Source organism: Salvia hispanica, chromosome 1 (genome assembly GCF_023119035.1).
Source record: "Salvia hispanica cultivar TCC Black 2014 chromosome 1, UniMelb_Shisp_WGS_1.0, whole genome shotgun sequence".
Classification (NCBI taxonomy): domain Eukaryota; kingdom Viridiplantae; phylum Streptophyta; class Magnoliopsida; order Lamiales; family Lamiaceae; genus Salvia; species Salvia hispanica.
In genome coordinates, this window is record NC_062965.1 from 47916965 (window position 1) to 47936220 (window position 19256).

A 19256-nucleotide genomic window follows, 5' to 3' on the forward strand; every position below is an offset into this window, starting at 1 on the left:
CCTTGGAGTTGCTCTTAGACCACGTTTATCGGTACTGCATGGTCGACCGCCACGTCACCATGCATTTAAAAAAAAAATAATGAATTCAAGGGGTCTCTCTCTCTCTTCGACAATGGTCGGTCAAATGGCAACCACCAACCTCTTGGTTGGTCAAATTTATTAATGATTCAGCCAATGAGATTGTGCCAAATCATTGGTTGTTATTTTTTTTTCTATAATTAATATATCTCGAAAATAAAATGTTAAATAATTATAAAAATTATATCAAAATTCATAATTTTTCATTCTCTATAAATAGAGACCACATTTGCTATACCTTTGAAAAACAAAATCTTATCTTTTCTCATTCTATAATCCTTTCTTTGATATAATTTCTTATTTTTTGGTCCTCTTTGTTGTTCATCATGGATGATGATGAGATATTCTCTGATTCTCAAAATTTCTACTCAACCCAAAATTTCAATCCTTCCCAAACTTTCAATCCTTCCCAAGATTATATCCCTAACTTTGATAATTTTCCAAATTCTAGCCAATTTGAAACTAATGTGAATGCTTCAAATGCTCCACATGGTTGGAATGAGCAAGAAGACAATGCGCTAATGTCTACTTGGTGTTTTATCAGCACAAATGCATGTGTTGGCACCAACCGAACTAGTGCGAATCTATGGGAAAATATTCTTGTTCAATATGAACAAATAAGAAAAGAAAATCCAACAATGGGCGAACAAAGGAGTTTGGAGTCATTGAGACAGCGCTACAGACGACTCAACAAAAATGTCTCCAAGTGGATTGCTGCATACAAGCGTGCACACGAACGAGCTACAAGCGGCCAATCTAATGAGGACATTGAGAAAGCCGCTCAACAAATCTATGGTAAGGGTAAATTTACTCACCATAAGGTGTTTGAGAGCGTGATGCGACACTATCCCAAGTGGGAATTGAAGTTGAATAGCACCGGTTCATCGCGATACCAGCCAGATGACGACAGCCTTGAAGAAAGTCGTGGAAGCTCAAAAAGGTCGAGGACTAGTGAGGAGGGAGGACCTCAAATCAACTCCACACCTGGGAGTGTTTCTTCAACATTACAACGTCCTATTGGAAGAGATAAAGCTAAGGCTAAGGCTAAAAGAAAAGGCAAAGAAGTTGCAACACCATCATATACGGTTCCTAATGATTTCACTGCAGCACTGCGTGAAATGAGAGTCACACGTGAAAGGGAATGTGATATTCAAGAACGGAAGATCAAGGCAGCTAGTGATATTCAGGAACGGAACATCAAGGCAGCTATCCTTACTCCGCTGATGGCTAGGAGGGACTTAACTCCAGAAGAAGAAACGCTGAAACGCAATCTAATAGCAGAATTGTTTGGGAAGTGATCGTAGTTTATCTGTTTTCAATGTATGTTTCTTAGTATGTAACTTTCAACTTCTATTGCTTAGTATGTAATCTCCAATTTCCGTTGCTTAGTATGTAACTTTTATTTGGCGCTTGCTTAGTATGTAATCTCCAATTTCCGTTGTTTAGTATGTAACTTTTATTTGGCGCTTGCTTAGTATGTAATCTCCAATTTCGGTTGCTTATGTAATTTCCAGTTTATGTGATAAGCCCTTCAATCAAAGCATGAATAGATAAAATGTGCTCACAAGTGGTGGTGGAATCCATTAGTAACCCATGTGATCACCAATAATGGAAGTATGCCCACATGATAAGTCATTTTCCACTCACAAGTGGTGGTGAAATCCATTACTCAACCCATGTGATCACGAAAATCAAAGTATGATTGCATGACAAGTCATTCTCCATCACAAGTGGTGGTGGAATCCATTAGTAACCCATGTGATCACCAATAATGGAAGTATGCCCACATGATAAGTCATTTTTCACTCACAAGTGGTGGTGGAATCCATTAGAAACTCATGTGATCACGAATAATGGAAGTATGCCTACATGACAAGACATTTTCCACTCACAAGTGGTGGTGAAATCCATTACTCAACCCATGTGATCACGAAAATCAAAGTATGACTACATGACAAGTCATTCTCCATCACAAGTGGTGGTGGAATCCAATAGAAACCCATGTGATCACGAAAATCAAAGTATGACTACATTACAAGTCATTTTTTTTTATCACAAGTGGTGGTAGAATCCAAGGAAAACCCATGTGCTCACAAATGATAGTAGTGGAAGCCTATGCTCAACAAATAACTTCTATATATTTACCTATATGCTTCACGAAAATTACACACAAATCCTCTCACAATTATTGAGCCAACTCTCCCTAAAAAATGTCATCAAGTTCTAATTTTGAACCTTTCAATCTTCTCGAAGACAATGAATGGGAAGAAAAAATTGTTGAACAAAATCAACAACTCGATCAACTAATCCAGGATGTAGCTATTTGGCCAACAACCCTATCTTCACAACCTACAACCCAAACGGTTAGAGCTAGAAGGAGATACATTGAAAGGAAACGCGAGGAGGGTCATGATATTATTTTCGAGCAATACTTTGCTGAAGATCCAATCTATCCTCCAGATTTTTTCCGAACAAGGTATCGCATGCGAAAACCTTTGTTCGAAAAAATAATGAACAAGCTCGTCGAGACCGACAACTGTTTTTTGCAAAAGCGTGATGCTACTGGTCGGCTTGGTATGTCTGCCATTCAGAAATGTACAGCAGCGATGAGGGTGTTGGCCTACGGGACGGCGGCCGACTTGCACGACGAATATTTGAGAATGAGCGCACAACTCATTCGCAAATCTCTCATCAAGTTCGTTGAAGGTGTAATTTCAAACTTTGGCGATGAGTACTTGCGAAAGCCCACCGAAGAAGACTTGGCAAGACTTCTGCATATTGGAGAACAACGTGGGTTTCCAGGCATGTTGGGTAGTATTGACTGCATGCATTGGGAATGGAAAAATTGTCCCACTTCATGGGCTGGACAATATGCGGGAAGAAGCGGGAGTCCGACAATCATCTTGGAAGCAGTAGCATCTCAAGATCTGTGGATCTGGCATGCTTTTTTTGGAACTCCAGGTTCGAAAAATGATATTAATGTGCTTGAACAATCTCCTGTTTTTGATGATATTTTCGAAGGTCGAGCACCGAAGGTCAATCAATATTATATAGTAAATGGCCACGAAAAAAATATGGGGTATTATCTTACTGATGGCATATATCCTCAATGGGCGGCATTTGTCAAATCTATTCCGGGTCCACAAACGATGAAGCACAAGTTGTTTGCTCGACATCAAGAGTCCGCGCGAAAAGATGTTGAGCGAGCTTTTGGTGTTTTGCAAGCTCGTTTTGCTTTTATCAAATGCCCATGTCTTATTTGGGATCGTGATATTATGGGGAAAATAATGATTGCTTGCATAATCTTGCATAATATGATAGTGGAAGATGAAAGAAGCACGTATTCAAACTATTGTGATCCAGCCGAATTTATTCAAGATCGACTTGGACGAAGTAGTCGTGAGAACGAAGGTGGAGATGCGAATAATGATTTCATATATTCTACGAATAGGATCGCGAGTCTAGCTTCTTACATGAAAAATAAAGCCCAACTTCAAAACAGAGAAGCTCACAAAGCTCTGCTAAACGATTTGGTTGAGCATATATTTGGTTGGGTGGTCATTGATAAACCATGAAAATAGGTGTGGTTGGGTTGGATGAATATTAATGATGTAGAAGATGATGTGGAAGAGATAGAAATGAATTAAATATTGAAAAAGTGGATGGTTGGGTTGGATTGGATGGTTGCTGATAAACATGGTCTTAGGGATCCCAAGTATAATTTATTATAAATTGAAGTAGTAATAAATGGCATAGAATGTTTAACCGTTCTCAATGGAAGATTTTGTTTAATCTAAACCAAAAATGTGTAGAAGTTCAACCACTACCCATATTGTTAGATTTTATTGAATTAAATTTTATTTCAGTGGTCATTATTTTCCAATTATTAAAGAAATATGTTATTAGCCATTAGAGATATATGAGACAAAATGAGTGTATAATTACTATTCGAATGGAAATTGCATTTTCCAAATATGAAAAAATGAATGCAGTTGAATCTCCAAGTTAAAATGAAAAAATAAATTGAGAGAAAATCGATCAAGGAAGATCAAACACAACAAAAGAAAAAAACTATCGAGAATTACATAAATTAGAGTAATTGATTGTATACTGTACTACACTCCAATACATGTAACATTTAAGTCTGATTATAATTTCTAACAACTTAATTATCATATTTAAAATTTTAAAATTTCAGATTAGTTATTAATTACTGAGATTGAGTCATTCAAAGTTTGGGTATATAATAATATGTTTTAAGAATAAATTACAAAATGACAATATTATTAGTGTGACATGATAAATTCAAGGGCATGGATATTTTTCGGATTTAAACAACTTTCTTATGTAAATTACCCGTAATTTAAAAATAAAATAATAATAATAGAGTCAATTGAACTCTATGATCTTACGAAAAATATAGTCAATTAATTTCAATAAGATTACACGGCTTCATATGTTATGCCTTGATTGAAAAATGTATATATAGTAGATAAATAAATTTGTTCCAACAATCATGGCGACGCTATATATGCATTAATTGCTAGGTTTGGCCGAAAGTGCTTCTATTCCCTAAAATACTGCATAGTATTACTTCCAATAAGAAATGTATGTGGAATAAGAAATATAAAAATAAATAAATAAAAATATCTTGGCATAAAAAATTGTTTCCAATATTATATGTGTATACAATTTGTTATTTTAAAAGAAAATATCCCTATAAATCTATAATCTAGCTTTAAAACCGTCCTATACATTACATATATAAAATTTTAATTTCAAAAAGGAAAATATCCCTATAATTTAGCTCTCGGAACCACCTTCAACATTACATAAGCAGCCCTTCTCTTCTCTTTATTATTCTTTGTTGGTGAAAACCGTTGCTCTCTTTGTATTTTGTCTGCCGGATATATTCTACAAACACACAAAAAAATAATACACACCGTTAAGAATATCTTCATTTCGGTAGAGAATTCGTGTGGTTGAGAAGCTCACTCTTCGCCTTCGACCCTTCCTCTTGCAAGAACTCGAGCAACTAGAACATCAGACGCCTATCCATGAAAAATAAAGTAGTGAGTGAGTGAATTTTTAGATAACAAATACCAATATTTATAGTTCCTACGAAATGGAGAGTTTCTATCCTTGTAAACCTATGTGAAATATGGTGAGTGAGTGAATTTCACTGCTCCAAATTGTCCAATTTATAGAAATTTAGTGTATTTTGGCATTCTTCTCGGTCGGAATATGACTCTTTGAATACTATATTATTTTTATAAATTACTTCCTCCGTCTGCGAATAAGAGTCTCGGTTCACTTTTACCATAAATGGTAATATGTCTCACCTTCCACTAACTCATTCCACTCACATTTCATTTAAAATTAATATATAAAAATGACATTTTTGTAAAATATCATCAAAAATAATGAAATTTATCTAATGTTTAGTTTCACAATGAAAGATCGTAGACAAAAATTAAAATTATCATCTTAAATAGGAAAATTAAATGATAGCAATTCGGCACATTGTATTCCAAGTAACCCACGCATCTCATAATAAACTTTGCATAAATTCTGGATATTAAATGCATTAATAGTGTTTAATTATCCTAATTAAATTTTAATCTTTACTATTACTATCTTAATTTCTTAATTATTGATGGAGTCGTGTATTAGTGGAGAGTCATTTGAGGTTCAGTCTTTGTAACATTATTGTCACAATATTGATAGAGTCGTGTATTAATGGCATTAATAATTCTCAGCTACCTAAATTACCCTAAAAAAACATCTCTCATTTACCTAAATTGCCCTCAAAACTCCCCTTTTATATATGTATAGATTGGTTTTGGTACCTAAAAATCACATTTTTGGTACCTGATGCAATTTTCTTCCTAAAATGCTTTTTAAACAAATATATTTTCCATTTATGTCATAAAGGGTATTTTGGACATACATAAAATTAGTACCAAAAGTGATATTATAATATCTTCTCTCATTCTCCTAATTCTTTATACTATTATTATTAATCAATATTAATATTCTTATTTTAATATTATAAATTAATAATTAATTTATTTTTAATATCATTCAAATATACTTAAATATAATTATAGTCATAATTATATTTAATTATTATTGTTATACTTAAATATAATTATAATACTGATAGTAATTAATAAATAATTATAGTATAATTATATAAATTATGAATCACATAATATTGTGTAATAATAACAATTATTATTATTATTATTATTATTATTATTTTACATTAAATTAGTAACTAATCCATATAGCCTTAAAAAATATTTAATATTGTGAATTGTATTCCTAATGATATAAAAAGTTGAATGTGTTTAGTTAGGTATTTCAACCTTAAAATTAGTATAAAATAATTTAATAAAAAATATTCATTTGATTTAATTACTTTAAAAAGAAGAAAAAAGAAAAAAGAAGGAAGAAGAAACATAAACTAAGAAGAAAAATGAAAAAAGATAGGAAGATAAAATATTAAAAAGAAAGAAAAAAATGATGAAAAAAGAAAGAAGAAGAAGAAAAAGAGAAATAAGAAAGGAAGAAAAATAATCACATATTTGGTACTATTCAATTGAAATTTCCAAAAATATCCTCCGTGAAAAAAAATCACATATTTAGTACCTAGGGTTATTTTTGTCATTGGGTACCAAAAACGATATAAAATAGAGATCAGATACTATTTATATGCAAAAGTAAAAGATCAGATACCATTTTATGTAGTTCACTCTTAATAAACATAAAATGTATATCAATAGACAACACACATACTATAGTTTCTTCATAAAGAACTTTTATAGCCTACATACCATTTTGTAGATTGCTGATACAATGAAATTTTTTTAAAACTAGTTATAACTACATAAGTTATACAGTAACAAAGGATTCCACCAAATCATTTGAAAAATGAGACCACAGAGATCAAGATTAGCAAGAAACACTATCTAACAGAAAACACATGGAATCAAGAAGCACATTTTGCGCTCTGATTTCATGGATTATGCTTGTAAAATTTGTGTCTGCATCTAAAGTATCACTAAAACTCCAGCTTCTCAACTCCTAACTGTTCTACACTATTATCAGTGAGAAAATACACCATAAAGGGTAGAAACTGTATACAAGTAAAGAGGCTAAGCAATTTTACAGAGAGAAAGTGGAAAACTTCATTGGGTTGGATGTACTTTTATCTTCATCAAGCACCCAACCAAAAATTGTTGGCTTCACTTGCAAAAGGTTGTATCCAATACACTCGAACAAAATGGATACAAGCACATATGCGTGGTATCGTGGCTTAGATCGTTAGTTCCACCTGAGAGATCTACTGCCTTTCTGTCCAATACCTGTACCAGCAAGGCTAGCAGATAGCATTGACCGGGAATCCGGCTGCCACTTTAGCTCTTTGAGAAGGGAAAATAAGGTCGCCAGTTCTGCAGTTATTTCACTGTCTTTAATATTGTTACACGAAACTACTCTAAGCCTATCAAGCTCCTTCCAAGAAAGGAGTACTGATTCTAGTCCTTGTGTTGTCAGTATCGAGCATCCTTTCAGTGAGAGAGATCTTATGCTCCTGCTGTTAGAAATTAGAATGAGAATGTGTCAACCATTCATATTTCAGTCAATTACTAACTGTTAAAGCAAAAAGATTTTTTTTCCCCACAAAATATCTTCCTGAAGATAACTCGCCATCAACAAAATATGCAGTTAGCGCAAAATTTCCACCGTCCTCATTTTTGACTTGGTTTATCGCAATGTTCAACTCAACTTCAGTATTGCAGAATCAATTATGCAGCCACTGGCTCACAGCAAATGTTTTGTTTTAGATGGCCGAGACAAATCCACAATTTACCTAACTATTTACATATGCATGAGTAGACAGCAAGGATATGGCAAAAGATGGCTATGATTTTGCAAAAGATGGCACTAATTGCTAATTTGTATCAATCAGGCAGTGATGCTTTAGTACAAGGGTTAAGTTTTAGGAGGTTTTAGTAGATAACTAATTTCTTATGATATGCTACAAGGATAAGGATATTCCGATTTTGAAAAGCTGGAGGATATCAAATGAAAATTTTTTGTTGAAGCTGCATGTTGCGATAAATGTCACAAAAAACATGCACTCCATATTTCATACTAGTAAACAATTTCAATTAACCCAACTAGACATTCAGAAAATATGAGCGGCTTAGCAAGATTGCATCACCTTTCTGTTTCTTCAACATAGGCAGATAGCCAGATATTGAATTCTACTTATTTTACTATAGCAGTGTGCAAGACAAAATATTTGACGATAGTAATGTCATAACAAGCATACTCAATCTTAGGATGACATAATTAAGTTGTAGAAGTTGTAGATAAGAGAAGCAAGAGTATACCTAAAAATAGTGGCAGCAGCAAAGACACTGTCGTCCAATCCCCAGCAGTCCTCAAGAACCAGCTCTCTAATACTCTGACACACTACAAACAACGCCTTCACACCCTGCTTGTCTTGCATGTGACACTTCCTCAAATGCAACTCCTCAAGAATCATACATGATCCCAAATGCTCATCCAGTCCGGGGTTCTCATCAATCTTCTTACACGACTGGAAACTCAAACTCTTCAAGTTCCTACAGTACGACAAGGCCGACAACCACCCACCTTCCATCCTCTGATCACATATAGTTAATTCCTCCAACATCTGGCAACACTGCCCTATTGCCTTAATACCATCATAACTCCCCTCACATCCCACCAACTCGAGCTTCACTAACCGGCTGCAACCCTGTGCCAGTATAGTCAGTCCAATATCAGAAACTACAGAATCATAAACCCCATTTACATTCCCATTCAGCTTCAAAATCTGCAAATTCTTGCAATTATAAATCCCCCTCAACGCGAAATCGCCACAATTATGCAACTCCATCTCTTGCAACAGCTCACATTCCTTCGCCAAACAACTCAGCCCTTCTTCACTAACATTCATCAGCACTACCCTCCTCAAATTCTTGCACCCTTCAGCTAATATCGCCACCCCTATATCGATTTCCTTTGACTCAAAAACATCCCCTTTCCTCACAAACAGACCTTCACCATTCTCAACCATCCCCGAACTCAAACGAACCTCAATCAATTTATTACTCAACAAAATGCCAGAATTTCTCGCAGATTTGATGCAAGCCGGAACTAAATTAACATCTTCTAAATTAGGGAAACGAAAGCTCAACCTACCTGACTCCAAAAACTCCCAATCAATTAACTTAATTGACTTAACCAGCTTCCCTGACAGCACGCACCACCTCCTGCAAACCAAAGAATTCGTAATATGCTGTTTCCTGTCGTGAATTTTATCCAGCACTTTCAGCAGCAGCTCATCGGACAGCAGAGCGGTGGCGGCGGGAAGAGGGTTAGGGTTTGAAGAGTCGGATTCGGGTTCGGACTCGGAGTAAGGAGATGTCGAGCCGGATTGCGAGACGGGGCGCGGGCGCAATTTGAGGAGAGCGTGCTTCAATGCCTCATCCGGGTCGTGCATATTCTTGTTGGGGCTGGAATTAGGGTTCAAGATTGGGTCTTTTTGAGGTGAGGATGATGGCGATTTCATGGGTTAGGCTTTGGGCGCCGCCAAAACTGAAACGCATCGCCGCTCAATCAGCTCAAAGCCTGAAATTTACGAAGTTTGCAAAGCAGCTGCAGCTTACACACACTACGTGATATTGCGTGTGTGAAAGCTGAGTTCTTGTTTGTTCTTGGTTGCTGAGGAAATTGAGGAGTTTATTAAATTTTGGGGGCATCAATAAATCTAGTAGTATATGTACTTAAATTTATTTATTTTTTTCATATGAGTTGTGATTATGAGATTATTATTATTGAGAGTAGATTAGATTTGTGGGACTCAAAATGTTAGTGCAAAAGAGGAGTTGGTCACAAAAATTAAGAATTTTTACTTTATAGCCAATTGATGGCTTATCCATGCTTTGGGCCAAAGCATTATACTCGGCAAAAGATAGAGTTTCTCAAGTTTTGGACTATCTTTACTTCTTGTTATAAGTACAAATATTATAATTGTACTCCTACTATCTTAATTGGCCCACTTATATCATAAGGATTTTTATTAAATTGCATATTGTAGATTGTTTCGACAAATAGAGACCCAAACGTCTTATCCTACATAAATCTATCAATTATAACATGACGCTTGTAATTGATTCAACGACAATTTAAATGTATAATTAAAGCTAGAGAATGTTTAGAAAAATAAACAAAAAAAAAAGTATTTTTAGATTGTTCATAGTAAACTATTAATAGTATTAGTCAATATCAACAATATGTGCGTTAACTTGTGAGCAATACGAGTACGAGCACTTTATTAGCGAAGTTTCATTGGATGAAACTTCAGTCAAAGTCTCTCTATTTTCCAATTGAATAATGCCTTTCCCATTGTTGTCTTGTACTTCTTCCTTCATTGTGAAATCTCAACATATTTTTCGATAGTAAACTTTTTCAATGCAAGCTTCAATATAATTTTCCTTTGTGTAGTGATGATGACACGACTTTAATTCTTAATAATAAGTAAAAGAAATACTAGTTCAAACATCCTTTACACTTTACAGCTTTATTATTAGCTATTTTCAACCATAACTCACATAAACTACACATATTAGAATCCGAGCTATCTCTTGAAAACATCCTACTCAATCCATCACACAACAATCAAGTTAAAGTTGGAACAAACATGGTTTCAACATGAAGCACGCCATATTATATAGTATCACTCTATTATCTTCCATATTTTTATTTTTTTGAGCCAATCCTTTGTTGAAACTGTTGATACAAAGCTGCCAATCTGGTGTAACCATCGATCGTCATAATTGGCTGCAATCACAATTAATTAAATGAAAAATAATTTCAAGATTAAATTTTACTAATAAATTTTGGTTACATTTCATATTATATTCTTACTTGAGATTGAGTAGCAAAGTAGTTTGATAAGAAATCCGGCGTGGGCGGCGGAGGCTGGATATCCCACGGCGGCATCGACATGAATGCGGCGGCAGATGGCATCATGGGTGGCATTCCGGTGGCGTGACCGATGTCGATGACTCCCATCCTATGCATGGGCATAGGCATGGCCATGCCCATGGATGGAGTCATCATAGACATTTGAAGCATCGATAATGGCATCATCATGGATGGCATGGTCATCCTACTTATCATATTTACTTGTGCTTGCAATTGTTTCATGTAATCTATAACTTCATCCAACATTGATGCTTTATCAGTCTGCAATCAATAAAGAATTAGTACACATGAATTTTTGAATATGTTGAAATTAATTTCTTATTCAATATAACGCACCGACAATATGATTCAACTCCTTATAATTTGCCATAATATTTTTCTCTCTTTTTTCTATTTTATGTTAAAATATGATATACTAATAATTGAGTTTAATAGTCTACGCTTTAGTCGTGAAAAAAATAGTCTAAGCTTTCATACCTTGCTGGAATTTGGGACCAACTTCTGTAATGTCTTCATTCTTTCATTAATTTTGTCCCTTCTTCTCTGAAATAAATCAATGAACAACATGATAAGTGCATGTATGATATTTATATCTAGATATAGACGTATGATCAAATGAGAATCATATCTTAATGCAAACTAAGACTGAACAATTGCCGTAGGATATGAAATCCGACGGATGAAACTACGGTTACGTGGCATTCTTATTCAATCGATTTTAAACTAGTCATTTTCAAAATAATTTAGCTGGTTAATCATGATTTTAAATTATTTTGTCCATAATTATTTTTCTTTTAAAATAGATCAAAACTTTATATTTCATATATCTCTCGATCTTAACTATTTTTTCTAAAATATATACTCCCTCCGTCTCAGTTTAAGAGTCACATTTTGTCATTTAAGTCCGTCCCAATTTAAGAGTCACATTTAGTATCTACCATATTTGGACATAAAATTTAACCTCATTATTTATCAAATTTACATTCAAATGCAGTTACTTTTATAAAAATAAAACAAAACAAAATTCTAAACATACAAAAAGTATAAAAAGTCTTATTTTCCACTATCTCACTTCAATTATTACACACTCCAACAACCACTACCTTACTCCATTCATTACATACTCCACCAATTTTTTAAAGCCCGTGTCATAACTAAATCTTACTTTTAAACTGGGATGGAGGGAGTACGTCAAACTAAATGTAATTTCGATAAGGATCTAATAAAATGCATATATACAAACGACGATTATGATCATAGTTCTAACTGCTCATAGTTAAATCTTACATATAAATATGCACAAATTACTTCAACTAAAGTAAATGGAATAATTGAAATATAGATGAAGGGGGTAAATGAAAACTTACTCTCTCAGATTGGTTGTGAATAGCAGCTGCCCTAACTTTAGCTGAAATTGAGGATTTTCTAATTCCCAATTTTCTGTTTTCTTTTTTCCCTGCCTGACCCTGTAATAAAAAAAAAAAATCACTACAAAATTCTCTTTACTTTTTTTTATCAAATGTATAGAATATAATTTTTTTATTAAATTTTACTGTAAAGTAAATAAATAAATTAGATAAAATTTTCATAAAGTGCATGCAAAAATAAAATACCTCTGATCTACTGCAATAAACGGTGTCGTTTTCCTCGCCGGAAGTCCTGGTGTAATCTTCACCGGAGCTGGTATTTTCCGGCGACCAGAGAGAGGTGGACGTGAGGCCAAAGTCTCTCTCGCACGAATCCATCGTCAGCGGCGCGCTGTCACTCCCGCCGCCGCCGCCGCACGTGTCGCTCGGGCTGGCGCTCGTGTAGCACGTGCACGAGCCCCGGCCCACGCCGCTGCACGACCCCACCGTGCACGCGCCGATCCCCGGCACCTCCGCGGAGTTCTCCGGGCCGTTGTTCCCGCCGTTGTGGCACGGCACGAGCGCGTCCATGCTGCCCGCGAAGGCGGACGCGTTTTTGCCTCCGCCTCTGTGGTCGAGCCACGGAACTAGCTCGCCGCACGTGCCTTGGTCGACTATGGACTCCAGCGTGTCAACCGGGCGCAGGTGCGGCTTTTCCCACGCGCAATTCGCGGGCTTGTTGAAAGCCCGCGACGCGCTGAGGCCGTACGCGGCAAGCGGGCCGTTTTCCCATGCCAGATCCGCCACTTCGTAGTCCAATCTGAAACAGAATATGGAACTAATTAATTGAAAAAAATATTAAATTGAAAATTTTCAGTGAATATATCATATTTGAATGAAATGGGAATTACGAAAGCGGATCGGTAGCAAAGGAATTCATTTCGATGTCTCTCAAAAAAAAAATTTATTGTTTTATTCTTGAATAGAATGTAAATATTTATCCGGTTATGATTATTTAATTATTTTTGTTTGGGTTGAATATATGTGGGTGAGGAGTGAGAGAGGATTTCATGGCATATTTCAGATTCATAAGATAAGAAACAGCATAAGTTGAAAGAGATGTGCAATGGACACCTGTTACAGGGAGTTTTGTCTCTTTACTTGAAAAACAAATTATATTTGCATTACACAAAAATTCGTGTGTATTTGAAAGTAAATATGGTGATAACGTCTTTATTAAATTTCTAATTGGTGTTTGTTAATCGAAAATTAAAATTTATTAATTGTATTTAGAATATATTTGTCGTGTGCATAGATAATTTTGAGCATCAAATTCAAAAGGCACATTGAGTCCTTTCTTATCTCATTTTCAGCGTCCCACTATTTGTCGTGTTTTGAATTTTGATAATTTTTGTTTTCAGTTTTAATTTATTATGTTTTGATATAAGATTTATCAAATAATTTTTATATTTTTTTTCTAGATTTTGAATTAGTTATGGTTATATCTAAATTTTTATAATGAATTTAATTGTCATGTTGCATCAATCATGGCCTGATTCGAATAATAATGTTGATATTTGGTCTTGATTATGCAATGAAATCTATGTCTTTTTTTTTAATCATAAACCTATACTAATATGGGTGTAATCAAATCCTAACATATTCTTATTATAGGACAAATAACAATTATTAAGTCATTTGCTTTGAAGATCTAACTGTTCCTAATTTAAACGAGATAATCTGTTATTATTATTAAATTTAATACTCCTAAAGAGTAATTATGTTATTTTCTATAATTTCAACTTTCAAGCTCTTACATGTATTTGAAATTTCAAACTTATGATGAGTAACCTATATATTGATTATTGGCGATAAACTTGACGTAGTATATTAATGTGATGAGCAAATTACGTCATTATAATTTTTCGATTGTGATTTAGTGAAGATAGATTTACCGTCTTAACGTTTATACTCCTATTATTATTTTTGCTACATTAATAGTATGATTTAGACATTAATAATTTGTAATGAATATTTCATACTCCATATCCTATGATGTAATATTATCTATGCAAATTTGATCAAATGAATATTATATAGCCTTCTGTTTTACATTACATATTTTATTGCACTTTTGCAAATATATATATAGGGGTGTACTAGTATAACAACTAATTTTAAACTTACAACGTACATCCAACCACATGCTGCCATGTGGCACGAAAAATACAATATTGTATACAGAAAAATGCAATACGCTTTTGTAGAAGCTATAAATGAATTTTGGCGGATTGCATTTTTGTTATATGCAGATTGCATTTTTCATTGTTAAGTTTTGCATTTTAGATATTGACTGTTTAAATTGCATTTTATATATAGACGGATTGCATTTTTATATGTGAAATGTAAAACTTAACAATAAAAAATGCAATTTATGTGAAAATGCAAACTCAACACTATAAAATGCAATTTACATACAACAAAAATGCAATCTGCGAAAATGAATATACAACTAGATTGCATTTTTGTATTTAAAATATTGCATGTTTTGTGCCACATGGCAGCACCAGATTGGATGTACGTTGTAACTCTAAATAAGGGGGCACCCTAGTGCTCCCCTATATATATATATATAGGTTTGTGTTAAAATGACAACCACCCTTAAAATGACAACGTGACAACGCTTATACAACAATATTATAAATGCTACACAAGCAATATCCAACACGTTAGACTGCAATCTATAGATTGCTTTCTAATGTGTTGGATATTGTTGTTCAAGAAAAATTGTTGTTTAAAGACCACAAAATTGCTGCCACGTCTTTTTTTGGTTTTTTTTTTTTTTTTTGCCACGTGGCGGCTTATTATTCGTCCACGTGTACAAATGATTGGCTAGAAATGGTGGTATGGTGTTATTTTAGGGGCATGTTAGGGTGCCACCACCCTTAAAATAACACCATACCACCATTTCTAGCCAATCATTTGTACACGTGGACGAATAATACGCCACGTGGCAAAAAAAGACGAGGCTGGCAAAAGACGGGCGTAATCTGCTGTTCTTTAAACGTGCAATTTTTCTTGAAACAGCAATATCAGACACACTATACAACAATCTATAGATTGTTGTCTACCGTATTGAATATTGCTGTTCAAGAAAAATTGTTGTTTAAAGACTACAACATTGCTGCCCGTCTTTTTTGGGTTTTTTTTTTTTTTTTTTTTTTTTTTTTTTTTTCACGTGGCGGCTTATTATTCGTCCATGTGTACAAATGATTGGCTAGAAATGGTGGTATGGTGTTATTTTAAGGGGTGGTGGCACCCTAACATGCCCCTATATATATATATATATATGAGTTCATTTTATCCTGAATACTCCCCCCGTCCCCGATTAAGAGTCACACTTTTCTATTTCGGTCCGTCTCCAATTAAGAGTCACTCTTTATTTTTATTATAAATAGTAAGTAGGTCCCACATTCCACTAACTCAATTCACTCACATTTTATTATAAAACCAATATAAAAAAATGGGTCTCACATTCCACTAACTTTTTCAACCAACTTTTCTTTATATTTCTTAAAACCCGTGCCCGGTTAAAATGTGACTTCTAATGAGGGACAGATGGAGTATTAAATTACTAAAAATATTTCAAAAATTTCTATATTAACTTTAATTGTATTTTGATCGAACATGCTCACAGAGTATTTGCATTTCGTAATCTTGTAAATTTCTAATATTCCTTTTTTTTATGAAAATAACGTGATGCATGCAAAATATGGACACGTGTCCCTTGAACTGCATTTAACAAAGGGGCCAATCCCACATGTCGCTTCATCGCGCACTATTTATTTCTTTATCTGAGGAATCTTCTTTTCTCCGTTTTCCACCTACTTAAAGTAAGTGAATTATGTAATTATGAGGTGATTTGTGTTAATTAACTTATATTTTTTTTCAACGGTTTATGCGAGTGCTATAATTATATTAAAATCATTACTTATAAAAAAAAAAGTCATTTTATTCAATTAGTCTCGTACATATATGAATTAGTTGGACACCATCTTCGATAAATGTCCGGGTTTGCTACCAACTCCAAGCCTAAATTATCAAAATGGAGTCACAATAAACAGTGTAACAGTGATTAGAAGTGTCAAATTTGTGGTCCTTCGAATTAGAAAAGTATCAAAATAAAAGTGAATAAGTAAATAAGAAAATTTGAAAAATGCATTTTGATGAGTCTTAATCCAAGTTGTTGTAGAATGGGCAAACTTAGACGACCATGTAATAAATAGAAGAAGATAAGATTGGTGTCCAAACCCCAAAACATTCGTACCATCACTATCTATCGGTGGCTATGTATATTCTTTTGGCAAAGATTTACTGTTTTTTAAATTTTTAATTCCAAAAATATATCAGACCAATTTTCGTCCGTGTATCATTCATTATATTCTCCATATTTGAAGCATATAAATATGCGTTTTATGAGACATTTGCCTTTTGGTGAATAGTAATGATTAGTTTATTCTTTTTGCTTTTACGCGTTTCTGTCGAAATGATACCAACATTGAATATTTACATTTTATTCAATACAGTCCCGCCAATGATATAAAAGAAGGGTGAATTAAGAAACAAAAATTAAATAAATAAACGCATCAACCAAACAACCAAAGACTAGCGGCCAAATGTGATATAGGTAGCTGGGAAAATGATTTCATAATTGGTGGAGCATCTGTACCTTGCCATGGATCATAATTTCTTGAGTGGGAACGAAAGCGATATAAGGATTTGGAATTTCCATAAGTCAAATATTTTCCCTATTTCAGATTTTATTTGTAGGTTAATCATATTTTGGGAATAGAAAGCAATCAGAGACATCTTAGTTACATGGCAGACTTAATGCCAAAGACAGCTTTCAAGCTTGTCAAGCTTCCTGGACGTTGAAGATAATCTTGTGCCTTTTGCTAATAGCATCCGGAAACTGTCGTCTATATTTTTTTTCGGTGTAGTTATTCATGTAGCTTGTGGTATTTCTGTTGTAGTTATTGGAATATTTACTTGTGCTTAAGATCATGTTTTATGCTTTCTCTCTTGGTTGAACACATCCATTTTCAAGTTTGATAAGAAGATTTGAACTTTGTTGTTCTATGTTGTTTCTTGGTAGCTAAGAAACAAGGTGATTTTTCAAAAGACGGGACTAATGGCCCTCTGAAAACAACCCAATCAACCAAGTTATTCCATTTTGATGTTGTCCCCTACCCCTAGGAAAATCGCCTCCGTATTTGGATAATGCGACTGACCATACACTATTTGGTAAATATGAAGAGGCTAAGGTAACATATATGAATTATACTCTCTATGTCTCACGTTACTTGAGACGTTTCTTTTCAACACGAGATTTAAGAAATTAGTGTTTAGTGAGTTAAATAAAGTAAAATAAAGTAGATGAGATAATAAAATAAGAGAGAGAAAAGTAAAAGAAAGAATAAAGTTGGTGTAATTAGATATTTTGTTTTTAACCAAAACGAAAAATACTCAAGTAATTTGGGACAATCCAAAATAGAATACAACATAAGTAACTTGGGACATATGGAGTATTGAATACTAGCTTGATAAGGACCAATCTTCCTGATTTGGACACGATATTCGTTTTCCATACTGCTACGTCTCTTTTCTACCTTATCAATTTGAGCTTCCAAGTGAGGTTATTTTCATAATTCTCCAAGATATTGTCCTCCATAAACTGGAGTGTGAATTTGAATCCATCCCTCCCAATGTCCAGGATCCCATAATTCTTCCTTTCACCTCTTCATCCTCTTTCAATATTATTTACATAGACAAATACTTTTATTAGACAATCTGTTTAATTCAATTAATTCTTTCTTTTAAAAAATACTCTCTCAATTCCAAGGAAGATGACCCATTTCTTAGGCTGCACGAAAATTTATACTCCCTACATCCACGAATAGAAGTCCCATTTATATCCAGCACGGGTTTTAAGAAATATTTAAGAAAAGTGGGTGGGAGAAAGTTAGTGGAATAAGGGTCCCACTTGTATATATTAGTTTTAAATGATATGTGAATGAAATGAGTTAGTGGAATGTGGGGTCTTTTTACCATTTATGGTAATTATGAACTGGGACTACTATTCGTGGACGGACCAAAATGGAAAAAGACGCTTTCTATTCGTGGAAGGAGTGAGTACAACTTGATTTTGTGTGTGAAGTGAAGAGAGTAAGTAAGAGAAAGGAAATAAAGTAGATAGAAAGGTGTTTTCATTTTTAGTAACGAGTCATCTTGGTTAGAACAAACCAAAAGGAAAAATGAATCATTTTTAATGAGACAGAGGGACTATATTATTTCAGATACAAAACGCACGTATAAATAATTAAAAAAAAAATCAGATAAACTGGTCCACTATTGTCATCATCCTTGCACGTGAAGTTGCAACCCACATCAATCTAAAGTCATCTAACCTTAATCCTATTCCTACGTAGGACAGTAGGAGTATTAAAAAAGGGTTTCAAATGATTGATTAAAAAAGTAACATTTGTTTCATAACAAACCACAATTTTTTCATAAGCCTCCGCAATAGTGCTTAGGCTAGCAATAGGCCAGCCATTCTCTCCCCTGCCACGTCGGCAATACTAAAAAGTTCACCTGTCACATCATATTTAGGCCAGCCATAGGCCAGCCGCAATAAAAATAATTCAAAATATACTATATTTACGGAATTAAAATTACGATTAAATTACCGAATTAAATTTACGAGACATATACGGGAAAATTCATTAATTTTATATAAAAAAAAGTACA

General features: G+C 34.1%; 4 protein-coding genes across 7 annotated transcripts; 2 read left to right on the top strand and 2 right to left on the bottom strand.

Moving 5' to 3' along the window:
* The first annotated feature begins 404 nt into the window (after positions 1 to 404).
* On the top strand, positions 405 to 1376 carry LOC125199110 (glutathione S-transferase T2-like). The gene has a single exon (XM_048097256.1). It carries the CDS (start codon positions 405 to 407, stop codon positions 1374 to 1376), a length of 972 nt encoding a protein of 323 aa, XP_047953213.1.
* Positions 1377 to 2288: 912 nt separating this feature from the next.
* On the top strand, positions 2289 to 3653 carry LOC125199121. Its single transcript, XM_048097265.1, has 2 exons — positions 2289 to 2893; positions 2954 to 3653. The coding sequence occupies exons 1-2, from the start codon at positions 2289 to 2291 to the stop codon at positions 3651 to 3653; spliced, it is 1305 nt and encodes a 434-aa protein (XP_047953222.1).
* A 1145-nt stretch (positions 3654 to 4798) lies between these two features.
* Positions 4799 to 9861, bottom strand: LOC125201454 (F-box protein At5g51370-like). 4 transcript variants are annotated; one of them, XM_048099574.1, is made up of 3 exons: positions 8481 to 9861; positions 5074 to 5129; positions 4799 to 4992 (listed from the first exon to the last, which is right to left on the bottom strand). In XM_048099574.1, exons 1-2 carry the CDS (start codon positions 9683 to 9685, stop codon positions 5114 to 5116), a joined length of 1221 nt encoding a protein of 406 aa, XP_047955531.1. In that variant the 5' UTR covers positions 9686 to 9861; the 3' UTR covers positions 4799 to 4992; positions 5074 to 5113. The 4 variants fall into 4 exon arrangements, with proteins under 4 accessions (XP_047955531.1, XP_047955530.1, XP_047955528.1 ...); XM_048099573.1 differs by lacking the exons at positions 4799 to 4992; positions 5074 to 5129 and adding an exon at positions 7054 to 7535; XM_048099571.1 differs by lacking the exons at positions 4799 to 4992; positions 5074 to 5129 and adding an exon at positions 7054 to 7675.
* A 774-nt stretch (positions 9862 to 10635) lies between these two features.
* LOC125208932 (transcription factor UNE10-like) lies at positions 10636 to 13514 on the bottom strand. Its single transcript, XM_048108502.1, has 6 exons — positions 13361 to 13514; positions 12717 to 13269; positions 12471 to 12569; positions 11581 to 11646; positions 11044 to 11364; positions 10636 to 10956 (listed from the first exon to the last, which is right to left on the bottom strand). The coding sequence occupies exons 1-6, from the start codon at positions 13387 to 13389 to the stop codon at positions 10876 to 10878; spliced, it is 1149 nt and encodes a 382-aa protein (XP_047964459.1). The 5' UTR covers positions 13390 to 13514; the 3' UTR covers positions 10636 to 10875.
* Positions 13515 to 19256: the final 5742 nt, after the last annotated feature.